Source organism: Frankliniella occidentalis, unplaced genomic scaffold (genome assembly GCF_000697945.3).
Source record: "Frankliniella occidentalis isolate FOCC.00 unplaced genomic scaffold, Focc_3.1 Scaffold217, whole genome shotgun sequence".
NCBI lineage: Eukaryota > Metazoa > Arthropoda > Insecta > Thysanoptera > Thripidae > Frankliniella > Frankliniella occidentalis.
This window is the reverse complement of record NW_026267343.1, coordinates 196,353-210,422: the sequence shown is the minus strand read 5'-3', so window position 1 is coordinate 210,422 and position 14,070 is coordinate 196,353. Positions and strand designations below refer to the sequence as shown.

Sequence of the window (14,070 nt, the reverse complement as noted above, 5' to 3'; positions counted from 1 at the left end):
CAGATTTCGCTCTCTGACCATCTGAGCATCTCCTTGAATTGCTGTGTATGCTCGTACATCCTCGAACTGCTGTCTCTGAACAAAGTGGTATATCTCCTTGCATTTGCTGTCTGACAGAAGTTACATCTCGTCGTGTTGCTTTCTTTGACCGTATGAGTATTTTCTCGAATAGCGGAACAATGACGGATAGGCACGGATGCCGGGATGCGGTAGCATCCTGGGATCCGCGAGGCCCCGACGCCGACGAGGAGAAGGGCCAAGGCGAGCCAAGGCACCGGCCGGGCGTGCAGGAACCTCTCACTTTTTTTGTATTATTTAGTGATAGAGATACATAGGAGAAAGAGTGGTTTCCGTAGTTTAATTTGTTAAGAATAGACTAAGGAGCTCCGTAGGTCAGGACCCGAAGCAAAATAGTTTGCTTCTTTTTGACTCGTAAAACGAGTCACCTTGCTCTTTTCCAAAAGAAGACACTTGCTCGAAAGCGTTTCAATTCGAGTCAGCCGACTCTTTTTAAAAAGAGTCGCCTTGCTCGTGGTAGAAGCAAAGGTGACTCTTTTCGGTGGGTCGGGCGGGCGGGGTTCCAGGTAGTGGCCATTGTGTAGTGTGTGGAGGGATTAGAGTCGAGGTGTCTCGTAGTACGAGCAAGGAGACTCTTTTTCGCTACACAGCCAAAAACACATTCATAAAAATCATAAAATAAGTACCGTTGACCAAATTTATTCCGCTCAGCTTAAAATAAGCACAAACATTTTCATAAAACTGCAAATCCGTAGAGTCAATTCTTGATCACTACTGTAGTAACTGCAGCCCTGAAAAGAACAAAAATAATTTCAATTTGGGGTAAAACATGTGAGTTAGAATTTCTGAAACAAGCTAGAGCCCGCTCGAGGGCTAAGGGCGGCCTGCCAGCGTCAGTCAGTGACTCTCAGTTCAAACATTTAGCCTCTTTACCAGTTGACATTTCCGAAATCTTTGATTCGCGCCGATGAACCGTAGGACTGCACGGAAAATCCAAGTGTGCGAATGTTGCACTCCTGTAGGTGAGTGAAGAAATTCACTAACTTGCAGGTGTGTAACGAAAATTTACACACCTGCAGGTGTCTAAACTTTTTTAACTCACTTGCAGGTGTGTAAATTTGCTGTAGCACACCTGCAGGTGAGTTAATTTATTCATTCACCTGCAGATGTGCGACATTCGCACACTTAGATTTCCTGTGTGTAGCCCGTTCTCTGCACCGTTAAATTCAACACAATTTACAAAAAGACTAATTTATGTTTTCACCGAAACCACAAAATGTACAATTTACCCCATTAGAGACCTTTAAAAAAAAAAGAAATTACAGAAATTAGGTTGCAATAAAAATATCTAGCAGTGTTTTCTATTTGTCATTAAAGTAAGGGTGTCAAAAAACATTTGACAGTCAATTGCAAATCATAAATAGGGTGCAACCATATTGCACTATATTCCTTGAGGTCAAATTATGTCAACATTTGTCGCCCAGTGAAAGACCGATGTTTAGGCATTAATATTCTTGCTATGTTTTACAATGCTAAGAAAATCATGGCTCCATTTTATCATTTGTTCTCTGAAACAATGTTAGGATAGCTATTTATGACTCTGCAGCCCATCTAATCTGAGATATGAAATACATTTTCATAATAATTAGTACAAAAAACTAAATCATGTTTGTTTAGAAATGACATTACTAACCGAAGCCAGAAGAATGTTGCAAGCTTTCTATAGACCTACTGTGTGTATTGGTTAAACCTCCAAGCAATAAGTTGGGAAACTAAAGTCTTCCATAAAATATAAAGCAACCGTTGAATCCCCACCCAGTGCTTAGGTCTATAGAAAGCTTGCAACATTCTTCTGGCTTCGGTTAGTAATGTCATTTCTAAACAAACATGATTTAGTTTTTTGTACTAATTATTATGAAAATGTATTTCATATCTCAGATTAGATGGGCTGCAGAGTCATAAATAGCTATCCTAACATTGTTTCAGAGAACAAATGATAAAATGGGCCCAAGTTTTTCCTTAGCATAGTAAGACTTTAGCAAGAATTTTAATGCCTGAACATCGGTCTTTCACTGGGCGACAACTGTTGAAATAATTTGAGCTCAGGGAATATTGTGGAATATGGTTGCACCCTCATTATGATTTGCAATTGACTGTTAAATATTTTTTGGCACCTTTACTTCAATAACAAATGGAAAACACTGCTAGATATTTTTCAAGCAACCTGATTTAATTAAATCATGTTGATGACAACAAAATGAGGCGTTCACTTTAATTAAGAAGGACATTAGCTGATCCAATTTCTTCCTTAATTTAACCGCTGCTTTATTTTACCTCCGTCTTTAGATAGAGTTACAGTAAACACCAAATATTTATAATTCTATCCTTTGCATCCTTGTTATGGTTATCTTTATTTCAAAGTGTGCACCCATTTTTAATTATCAAGGCCAAACTGGCATCTTTCCTTATCTAGTTGGTAGAAATGTCTGTAAACTCACCGCATTTCCAAGCATCTGCTCTGGGCTCAAAAGGTCTGGTACATCTTGCGTGCTGACCTCTTGTAAAGTTTAACTGGTCGACATCCTGAGAACACATTCGGACATCAGTTATGCACAGTTAATTTTTTAATGAGAAGGGGGATATTATGTGAGAACTATAAAACATAAGTAAGAAGTGTACACATTAATGTTAAGTACACAAACACATATGGGAAGACAAGAGGGTAAAGAGTGCATATAACAAGTACAGTTGTGAGGTCCACAGATGTGATACCCGCAAGAATCCCTTTGTAACTTCACGCACTTGATAGCATTGTTTAATCTCTCATTTAGGCAGCGTGCGAGCGGGGAGTCGGTCAAGGACGCGCGCCCACGGACGGAGCTCCGTGGTGCGCCAAGCCTGGCCCCCTCCTCTCTCTCCCACTGCATCGCCCCTCTCCGCCTCACTCCTGGCCTAGCCCAGAATAGTACATAAGCCTAGGTCTGGTCTCAGGCGGGCAGAGTCCCTCCGCACCAGCTACAGTATACATCTTCGGAGCGTTGCCTCCTGGACACAACACAATGAGTAAATATACTATTGAATAGAAGTATCTTGCATATTGATTGAAGGCTCGAACCCAAGCCAACACAGGCTATCACATTGGTGAGCAGCGGTGGTCTTCTCTCAAAATGCAAGTTCTTCTCGTCGAGTCAGTGTAAATTTAAGAAGTGTAATTTTAAGAAGTGTTATTTTTAAGCAGTACTCTCCCTTCCGTGTTGCATACCTTTTTTCGACGAAAATGTCAAATATTGATTGGCATCATATTCTGCAACAGGTTGAACACGGTCTTATTCGTATCAACATTACCATTGAGAAACAGCCAGCTCCAGTTTCCCCTGCAGCCCCGACGCCCTGCTGTCGTTGTCCGCCCCATTGGCGTGCTCATACCATCCCTCGCCGCGCGCCCCCTCGCAACGAGCCATCGCATACCGACAACTGCGGTTGTTACAAATGTTTCATCAAGTCTCGGCAAAGCCATCGTTGATATTTCTTTCAGAAATCAAGATGTATCAGTTCTTCCTTTGGTTAACGTGCTTCGTGGGTTGCTGCTTTCTGATCTTCTGATATGGCGCTGACTCCCGCCCAAATTCGCCAATACTTGACTAAACACGCTCTGCCGTCGCATAGTCAATATCCTCGGTTCGAGATCATTAATTTCAGTGCTCTTACTTCGCCTGCCGCTGTTGCTGCTCTCGTTAGTGATTTTGATGCTCTGTATGTAGCGTGTCTGCCTATTCTAGACTCCAATTGGCGCACTGCTCCTGCTAGTACTACTCTTGCTACTTCCGGTGCAACACTAAATAGTTCTATACCAGAAGAGTGTGCTACTCCTCGTTTACATTTTGCCTCCACGCGTACAAATATTTATGCGTGTGACGATCGATTCTTTATTCATTTAAAGAATATTTTGATCGAATTCCGTACTCATTTCCCCGCCAACCCCCCTACCCCTCCCCAACTTCTGCTCGTAACTATCGCCGAACTCTCACGTGTCAAAATGTCTCTTAAACCATCCATGCTTGCCGCCGTCGACACCTTTTCTTCCAATGAACCCTCTTATCCAGTGGATGCCTTCCTTACCGCTGTAAATAGGGCACTCGCTTGTTTTACTGATGATACCACAAATGCCGCTCAGCTGGACGCTAAGCGCAGGGATTTTATCCTACTAAAGTTAAGGGGACCTGCTTCTGACTTCGTTGACAATAAACCCCATCTCAATAATGGTTCCAGTGCTGACCTAATTAGTGCCCTTAAGGAACGCTTCAAACAAGTTGTCGATCCCCATTCTGCCCAAACTGCATTCCAGCAATGCACCATGCTTCCCGGGGAGACGGTCTCCACCTACGTGGACCGTCTGCGCAAACTCGCTCAGCGATATTTTGCCACAGAACCCGTAGCTACAGATCAGAGTATTATTGCAAGTAACAAGGCCCGCATGGAACGCGAGATGTTAAGTGTTTTTCAGAGAGGACTAACGCACAAATTGCAGAAATTTGTCCGACATCAATCACCCGCTACTTTTGACGAAGCTACTAAGTTGGCGCAGAGAGAAGAGCTTGCGCTCTCCCTCGCTAACGATCTTGCATCCAAAGCCACTATTAATGTAGTGCATCAACTTCTAGCTGCCCAATCGCCTACCACCTCCACAACCCCCACCACCACCCTCGCTGTCCCGCAGATTCCTGCAGACTCCACCCCAAAAGAGCGTTCTAGCTCTAAAACTCGCTGCAAATCTCCCCCAAATTGCAAATCTCATTGCAATTCTCCCCCGGCTTGCCATACACATTGCAATTCTCAGCCAGCCTGTCACTCTCAGTGCCATTCCCCTCCTGCTTGTGGAACTCACTGTAGTTCTCCTCCCGTCACCGTGCAGTATGTTGCCCAGGCCACACCGATAACTTGCCATAAGTGCAAACAATTAAATCATTTTGCAAAGGATTGTGTGGCACCACACGCCGTCCAGCCATACCATATGGTTGCAGGCCCCGTACAGCCGTACCAGGGTCAGTCCTTTCACAACTCAAGGCGCGGTGGCCGTCGTGGGTCCTGGCGTGGCGGACGAGGCCAAGGACGCGACTCTCGCTCCTTGGGCCGCGACCAGCGCACTTATTTCCGCGCTGATTCCCGCTCCTCGCGCAGCGACTCACGTACGAGCTACCCGAGGAGTGACTCACGCACTAGCGATTATCGCTACAATCGTGATGGATCTTCTGACCGGAATAGAAATTATGATTCCTCACAGCGTTTCGCTAGCCGCTCGCCTAACCCCGAGCGTCGTTTAAGCAGAAACACCGTGTCTTTTTTAGACACGCGGCGCTAGCAGTGCGCAGCGCCTCTTATGAAGGAAATCATGATAATCTGCCTGTCCCTGTGAGCTTTTATATTAAACTTTGGGTGAATGGTCTAAACATATATGGCGTCGTAGATAGTGGGGCTCAGATATCAATTATCTCAGAAGAGTATTGCCCTAATTTTACTAAGAAAAATATCACTAATATAGTGTCTATTGATGGTAGCCCTCTACCTATTTTAGGAACAATTGTTTTACCCGTCGGCCGAGGGACCGACAAAACGGTAGAACACTTGTTCTATGTCTGTTCTGCGAATAATCTAAATCTCGTAACGGGACTCCTTATAGGAGCAGACTTTCTCGAAAAACATAAATGTGTAATTGACTTAGAGTCCCGTCGATTCAAGCTCGGAAGTATTATGACAACAGCATTGATTCCATCTACAAGTCATGTTGTTTGTAAAGTAGGAGCTTTTGGCTGGCACCCCACCGTTCTGGAGAGTCGCGATCCCAGAACAGCGCGTAGAGATTATGCTATAATAGTGAAAAACTCAGAGGACTGCTTCCCCTCTGTTAAGGAACTCAAATTAGGGAGTTCAGAGTGCAACAGTCACTCGGCCCCACGCGCCGCGATCAGCGAGACAAACACGTGTCCGCCCTTTGGCTCCGCGGCGCCGGTTCTGCATGTCTCAGAAATTGAGAAGCAGGCCGCGGGCATCGGTTCGCCACACATACATTCCGTATGTTTAAAAGACGACGTTCTTTTACCGGCGAACTGCGAATTGGTTTTACGGGTACCTGTATCCGCGCCTGTGCACAGCGACTTTTACTGTGAAGATTTCACGCCACCTTTGGGAACAGACAATTTTACTCATTTTTCCGTAAGTCCTAGTTTCGTAAGAATTGCGTTAGATAAGACCGTCCCCATTTTGGTGACTAATCCCACGTGTGTGGATATAGTGATAGAGCAGGAAACCTGCATTGCCTCATTATACGCCGTTGGCACAGCGCTCGACAGCGTGACTGCGGCCCTGGGCCGCACGCACAGCTCGTCTTGCCCAAACAGAGGCCCCCCTCCCCCCGTCCCCTGCCCCGCGCCCACGTCCAAGGACGTGCCGGCCCGCGCCTGCGGCGCGCAGCCACGCCTATGTTTGGCCGTGGTGCAGCTAGACGAGCCAGACTGCGCGTCTACGCCCACTTTCCCCCCTTCCCCCCAGCGGTTTGGTAACGACCGTGGCCCAGGCCCGTCCTTCGAGACACCGCACGTCTCGCCCACCGCCGCTCCCACCGATTATGACACACAGGCCTTGGCACTCCCATGCCCCTGCCTAGACGGTAATCGCCCATTCATTTTGGTGCGCGCTGTTAATAAGGAACACGAAGAAGATTTTCCCGATGTAAATGACTACTCAGTTCCATCTAGCGATGAAATGACTTCCGCGCCTCTCCCGGAAGTCGAAATAGCTAATGTTGACATGTCCCATCTCACTCCCTCGCAACAAGAACAATTGAGGAATTTATTATTGGAATTTAAAAGTTTATTTGACGGATCTGTTTTTCCCAGTGTAAAGGACTGGAAGGTGCGTATCGACCTTGATACTGACCGCCCCATAAATATAAAACAATTCAGGTTGCCGCCGAGCCATCTGTCCTTTTTGCGAAAGGAAGCCGCTCAAATGGAGCAACAGGGTGTTCTCGAAAAATCAAATTCTCTTTCGAATTTTCCAATTATGTGTGTGCCGAGGAAAGTGATCCCTGGACAGCCCCCACTCTTGCGTAGTGTTATTGACCTGAGACAAGCTAATAAACACGTAATTCCTAGAGTATCTTCTCACTTGCCGAGAGTGCAAGATATTATCGATACACTTGCACACAATAAATACTTTACTACTCTTGACCTTAAAAATGCCTTTCACTCCCTACCTCTTGACGACAAAAGTCGTTTTCTCATCAGTTTCACTATCCCTGGTGACAGCCAACATCCACCAATAAGACGCAGCTTCCTGCGTATGCCCATGGGCCTAAAGACCGCTACCCACGAATTTCAAGCTTTCCTAAATAATTTATTTTCGGATGTAAATGTCTGTGTCTTCCAGGACGACATTCTCTGCGCTAGTCCAAACTGGGGCGCTCACATTCACACTTTACGACAAGTGTTCTCGCGTCTAGCATCTCAAAATCTCACCTTAAATATTAAAAAGTCTCATTTTGCAAAAGCTGAGGTACAGTACTTAGGTCACATTCTTTCTGCCGAAGGGTCCCGCCCCTCCCCTGAAAAAATTGCAGCCGTTGCCAACTTACCCCCTCCTAAAAATCCAACACAAATTAAGGCATTTCTAGGCGTTCTGTCTTATTATTCTTCCTTCTTGAAGGATTTTTGGCCCCTCAGTTCTTGTCTTGTCCAGCTTACAAAGAAATCGGTCCCGTTTGTGTGGACATCGCAACATCAAACTGCTTTCGAAACCCTCAAAAAAAGGTTATGTACAGACCCTGTGTTTAACCACTTCCCCGATTCAAACCGTAAATTCATTTTGGATTGTGATGCTAGTTTTCAAGGCGGCTCGGGAATTCTTTGCCAGCCATACGGCAAACAAGAAAAGGTCGTAGCCTATTATAGCTTCCTATTTTCTGCTGTGGAAAAGCGTCTCTCCGCGACCGAGCGAGAATTGATGGCTATATGTCGTTCAAACAAGAGATTTACACCACTGTTACTGCATACGTCACACAAATTCCTAATTCGTTGTGATCATAAATGTTTATTATTTCTTCAATCACTTGAGGATCCTCACTCTCGTCTCATGAGAATGACTCTCTTTTTGCAGTCCTACAATTACGAAATCGAACACCGAGGTGGACGATTACATTTAAACGCTGATGGTTTATCAAGATTTTTTCCAGAGACTACGGTTTCCGTCATCACGCGTCAGGGCACAGACACGGCGGCTCTACAGCCTCGCCCCGCCGGTCCCGGCGCACGGCCCGGTCGGCCGGCTGGCCCTGAGCCTTTACGGCGCGGCGCTCGTGACCCAGCCCCGCCCCGCCCCGCCCGTATCCCTAACCCCACAGTCCCTGAATTAGGAGATGATGATGCTGCCGCTACTGGCCCTCCTCCCGATTCAGAGCTACCTGCAGAAATTACACATATCCCTGTGTACTGGAATACTCCAGAAATGCGCCTCTTGCAGTCCAAGGACCCATATACAAGCAATATTATAAAACTTCTCCGTCGGAATTCCTCCTCTCCGCTGCTAAAACCTTTCTTTATAGATTCCCAAGGTTTGCTTCGTCGCCGCACCGACTTTCAGCCTATTGTAGTTCCAGCTGCTGCAAAAACTCACATATTCCGCCTTGCACATGATTCTCCGCTAGGTGGCCATTACATGCTAAATAGTACATATCAATTAGTTCGTCGTCAATTCTGGTGGCCCCGTATGAAGACGGAATTAGCTAATTTAATTTCCACTTGCGTAACTTGTCTTCGATACAACCCACATCGAGCCCGCCCTGTGCCTCTTTTGCCTACTAAATCAGCTACTGGCTTTCTCTCCGTTGTCAGCATTGATTTAACTGGACAGCATCGGCCTTCTTCGAATGGTTCCCGTTGGCTGTTAACGATTATTGATAATTGGTCTCGTTTAATTATTGTTGTTCCTCTTGTACAAGCGACTAGTGAGAACATTGCACAAGCGCTCTTAGAACACCTAATATGTAAACTTGGAGTTCCCTCTTGTATTGTCTCTGACCAAGGATCCAATTTAATTTTTTCCAGTGTAGCCCGTTGCTGTGCGATACTTGGCATTCGCCGTTTGCACTGTCTAGCCTATACCCCTCATTTGAACAGTTTATTGGAACGCCAACATTCCACACTCCATAAATTAATCGCAAAATTAATTGACCCCCAACAGTCCGACTGGCACTTAAAATGTTTCATTGCCGCTTTTGTTATGAATTCTCACATTCATACCGTTTTAAACGAAACCCCCCTATTTTTGGCAACAATGCGCGACCAGCAATGGCCCACTGTAAGTATGTTTCATGAAGAAACTCCGGCTACTTCTCTTTCCCCTACTCCTGATCGCATTTCTGCCCTGTACGCAGAATCACGATCAATGTACCTAAAAATCATGAAACGGCACGAATCTGCCTCGCAGATACGCGCTCGTTATCATGAAGCACGCGCCCGTCGGCGCCCCCTTAAATTAGGTGACAAATGTTTCCTAAAAATCAATGTGACACCCGCACAGTTTACAAAAAAATTTAGTCCTAAATTTGAAGGTGTCTTTCGCATCACCAAAGTCCTTGGTGACTGCATTGTGGAAATCACCAAGTTATTTCCTCTAAACTCAAAGGACGCACTCGCCAAAACTGTGCATATTTCTAAACTTAAACCCGCCCCAAATGTATTAACACCCTGCGGCCAAATTCCTGAAGAAATTTACGACGATTGGGTAAACGAACCTGACGTCGAAATCTCTCCCTCATAATTTAGTTTTTTCTTGTTTCTAGGTTTCCTCACTGTTCTCTTCCTTGCCTTATTGGCAAGCACCGGAGCGTTTCGGCGTGGAGGACCTATCATTAAGGTCCCGACTGCCGGCACCACATCATCAAGCCCGACCATTGAACTCCCCGACCAACTGACGTCTGGACTAATTTTCACTGAAGTACGAACATTCTACATGTCTCTCGCTGAATGGAATATCGTGGCTAAAATTCCTTCAATTCATGCATTTTCTGCTCACTTACAAAAAATACGAGAAAATGCGATGGAGGCACTCAAAACTGTCAATACTGAAATATTAAAAAATGAACTAACTATTTTGGTTGATGCTACCGTAACTACTGAAAAAGAAATATCGAATTTCCAAATTGCTGCCACTCGTGCCAAGCGTGCAGCCCCTTCCCGACATTTCCAGACATGTTCCCCTACAGATCATAGTGACAAATGCTACGAATCGGCTATCTTTTTGCCAATTTATCAACCGCGAGACTCCTCTCTCAACAGTCTCCACGCGTTGCGGTGGCTCAGCACTTACTATCGCAGAGCTGAGTTGCGCCTCGCTGCTCAGCTGCTGCGAACTAAAGAGTATAAACCCGACGAGATTTTTCCAAAACGCTGGCACCAATTACTTAATTTGACAGCGCCTGTTGCCGCCGCAGGGCGCTCGCCCTCTCGCGTCTCTCTCTCTGGACGGTCTCCTGCTCCTCTCTCTGACCAGGGTAATTCTGCCCTCCCGTCTCGACCTCTACCTCCTCCCTCAAATACTGGTTTCGGCACTATACCTACCGCTTCTCCTTCTTCGGCGTCTGAAACTGTCTACACCAATCCCTTTGAGTATGATAATCTTCGACGTGACAGTCTCGGACTAGATGTCCCCGACTTCGCTAATATCTCCGTTCTCGCTGCCGATCTGCTTGCCAATCATGCCTCAAATATCTCTGACAGCCGTATTTCCCTTCCACGCTTTTCTCTCGGTGGCTTTACTTGGTATGTGGAAAACGGTCATTCATACCTTTGGTTGAATAACTCGTGCTATGGCATTCCAAGTACCGCCCTCGCCGAAATAGTTTGCCCTGACCTTTTCCGCTCTATCTACCCTGCTACTAATGCTTCCACGCATGATCCGATGAGTGCCCCGCCTGTTCCCTTGCATTTGCGCCGGACACGCCGCGATGTTGTTCAATCGGACGAGTTTGATCAGGCTGTGGAATGGTTGGAGCAGGATATTCAAACGCTTTTCCAAAAATCTCAGGCAACCTTTCACCGCGCTGACCTTGGCGTTGCACTTGGCCAGCACATTGCTGCGCAGTTTCGCAACCTCTCGCACACTTTCGATACAGTTGTCTCCAATACTGAACGTGAGCTATCTGTTTTGCATGAGCTTTTAAATGACCTTCTTCAAAGCCGCCGCAAGCGTTCTCACCGCCATCGGCGCAGTGTACTTGACTTTGTTGGCAACTTTCTCGGGGACGTTCTAGGTCTCATGTCAGCTAGAGACCGCAAAAAGGTGAACACTCAGGTGGAGGAACTAACCAAACATGAGCAGATCCTCACTAAAATAAACACCGAACAAACATCGGTCCTTAATTTAACTTTAACGGCCGTTAAAAGGCATGATATTATTTTAAAGAAATTGGTGCAGTTGGCCGGCGTGGATTTAAAGGCACAAATTTCAAATGCTATCGAATTTGCCTCCTCCATGCGGTCCCTACATGCTGTGTTAGTTTTAGTACGGGCAGAATTGCAAGCTTTCCTCTCGGCCTATCAATACGCGACGTCAGACAAGTTGCTCAGCCCTATTTTTATTGAACCAGCTAAATTGCTCAAACTTCTCGGCACATTGGCTGAACACGTGCCTACGGGTCTTAGTTTACCAATCCCGGCTACAATTGATAACCTCCATTATTTTTATAATACTATCCGCGTTTATCCACATGTACAAAATTATACTCTTTTTCTACATATTCATGTCCCGCTGGTCCATGACACACGGTCCTTCGTGCTATACAAAGCGGTCAGTTGGCCATTCAAGCCGAATATCACGACGGACCTGTTCACCTACTATGAAAGCGAAAAAGAATTTATTGCCATTAATCCTACCACAAAAGCCCACATGCTACTCACCGCCAGTGACCTCCGCGGCTGCCTCGCTGACACGGAACTTCACATCTGTCACCCGGCCGTCGAGGTCATCACCAACCAACAGTCCTGCGCCTACGCCCTGCTGGTCTCCAGCGTCGAGGATGTACAGCGGCAATGCACGCCGATGTACACCTTGCATCCTCGGGCCCGGTACCTCAGCCTTCGTCACGGGCGTGACTGGGTATTCTCCCTGCCGCGCCCTGCCAAACTGACCGTTACCGGCCTTACCGGAACGCCCTACATCCTCCCTGCGGAGATGTCCAGCTTGCCCCGCACTGGCATTTTGCGCCTTCCCGCGGGAGCGTCCGCTGCGGTGGATGGCGCCCTTCTCCTCGCTGGCAGCAACTTCGCGTCACAAGCAGTCGAGAGCGACGCCGTCATCCTACCAGACGTTCCGGCCATCGAGCTTCACAAAAATCTGCTACCCATCGCCCTGTCCCCGGAAGGCCGAGCCGTCTTGCAGGACGCCCTCCGGGACAGCAACAACAGCATTGAACTAGCAGGTGCGTCTCTCGCTAAAGTTAATAAAATCGCCCAACAAGCAGAGACACACATGGCGGTTTTATCAAGGGCAATTCAAACACCGTGGGGTATCTCGATCACAACAGCTATTGTTATTATTTTAGGTATAATTGGACTCGTTGGCATGTTCTTTTATTTTCGATCTAAATTTTCATGGTTTTTCCCGCGTCGTGCGCGGAAACCGCCGCCTGTCTCCAGGCCCGCGGAACGCCCCGCGTCGCGTTTTGACCCCGAAGAGGGCTTGGCAATGATCCCCGTTCCGACATATCGCTGAGACAACACGATTTTTCTTAAACTAATTTGAATTATTTTTACGGTGTCTGTTTGGATGTGTTGTTCTGCCTTCCCCTGTTTTTCTTTCTGTTGCAGTCGTTCCGGCCCGAGTGGACGTTTCCCTTTCACCGGATGCCTAACCATGCACATACTCTCACATCCGCTGACGGGATTGCCTCTGCTTCGAGCTGGACCGCCTGTCAACCCTTCCTTTCCTCATCGGTCAACCTGCTAGGCCAGCAGGCTCCACTTAAACTTTATCAACACATCGTCCCTCCAAACTCGACATCGTTTTTTCCAAATTTCGCTCCGTGTTGTTAGCTCTGCGATATGTAGCTCTATATAAATATGATATATCTTGTTTTGTATACTTAAGACTAACTTTTTGTACTTACTATTATTAATATTCTTTACATTTTGTTATACTTATTGTACTCGGTTTCGGCCCACATCTATATGTAATTTCTTTCCACTATGTATTTGGCCCGCTTAACTTCCTGCATCAAGTGCTTCTTGTCTTTATTGTTTTCAAGAGAAAAGGGAGGGTACTGTGAGGTCCACAGATGTGATACCCGCAAGAATCCCTTTGTAACTTCACGCACTTGATAGCATTGTTTAATCTCTCATTTAGGCAGCGTGCGAGCGGGGAGTCGGTCAAGGACGCGCGCCCACGGACGGAGCTCCGTGGTGCGCCAAGCCTGGCCCCCTCCTCTCTCTCCCACTGCATCGCCCCTCTCCGCCTCACTCCTGGCCTAGCCCAGAATAGTACATAAGCCTAGGTCTGGTCTCAGGCGGGCAGAGTCCCTCCGCACCAGCTACAGTATACATCTTCGGAGCGTTGCCTCCTGGACACAACACAATGAGTAAATATACTATTGAATAGAAGTATCTTGCATATTGATTGAAGGCTCGAACCCAAGCCAACACAGGCTATCACACAGTGATACAACATACCTAGGAATCAGCCACAGTCAGTCAGGTTGGGTCCACTCCAAATTCCAACGCAGTCTGCTTCGTTTGATTTCTTGAAATATGCTCAAAACTTGAACTCCACGAAATATCGGAATTCTGGGGGTTAGGGTTGTTAGGCCACATGTAGTGATTTGTGATTCAACGTAGATCCATGAATTCAATTACTTTACTAACATTACTGCTTGTTCACTTCCTTATGGAGCACAAATAGAAGAAATCTAAATGATGAGAATCGGACGAAAACCTCGAAAAACTTTAAAAACAGTCAATGTTTTGGTAAAGCGTGGGCCCGGCCTGCTTCTGCTGGAGGGGAGGG

General features: G+C 46.6%; 1 protein-coding gene across 1 annotated transcript in view; it reads right to left on the bottom strand.

Annotated features, from left to right (window-relative positions):
• Nucleotides 1-614: 614 nt before the first annotated feature.
• Nucleotides 615-14,070, bottom strand: part of LOC127750591 (uncharacterized) — a 26,149-nt gene continuing 12,693 nt past the window's right edge. Inside the window, exons 2-3 of the mRNA XM_052272680.1 lie at nt 748-809; nt 615-660 (exon numbers count right to left, since the gene is read on the bottom strand). Coding sequence (XP_052128640.1) covers nt 615-660; nt 748-809 — 108 coding nt within the window. The remainder of the gene's footprint in view (nt 661-747; nt 810-14,070) is intronic.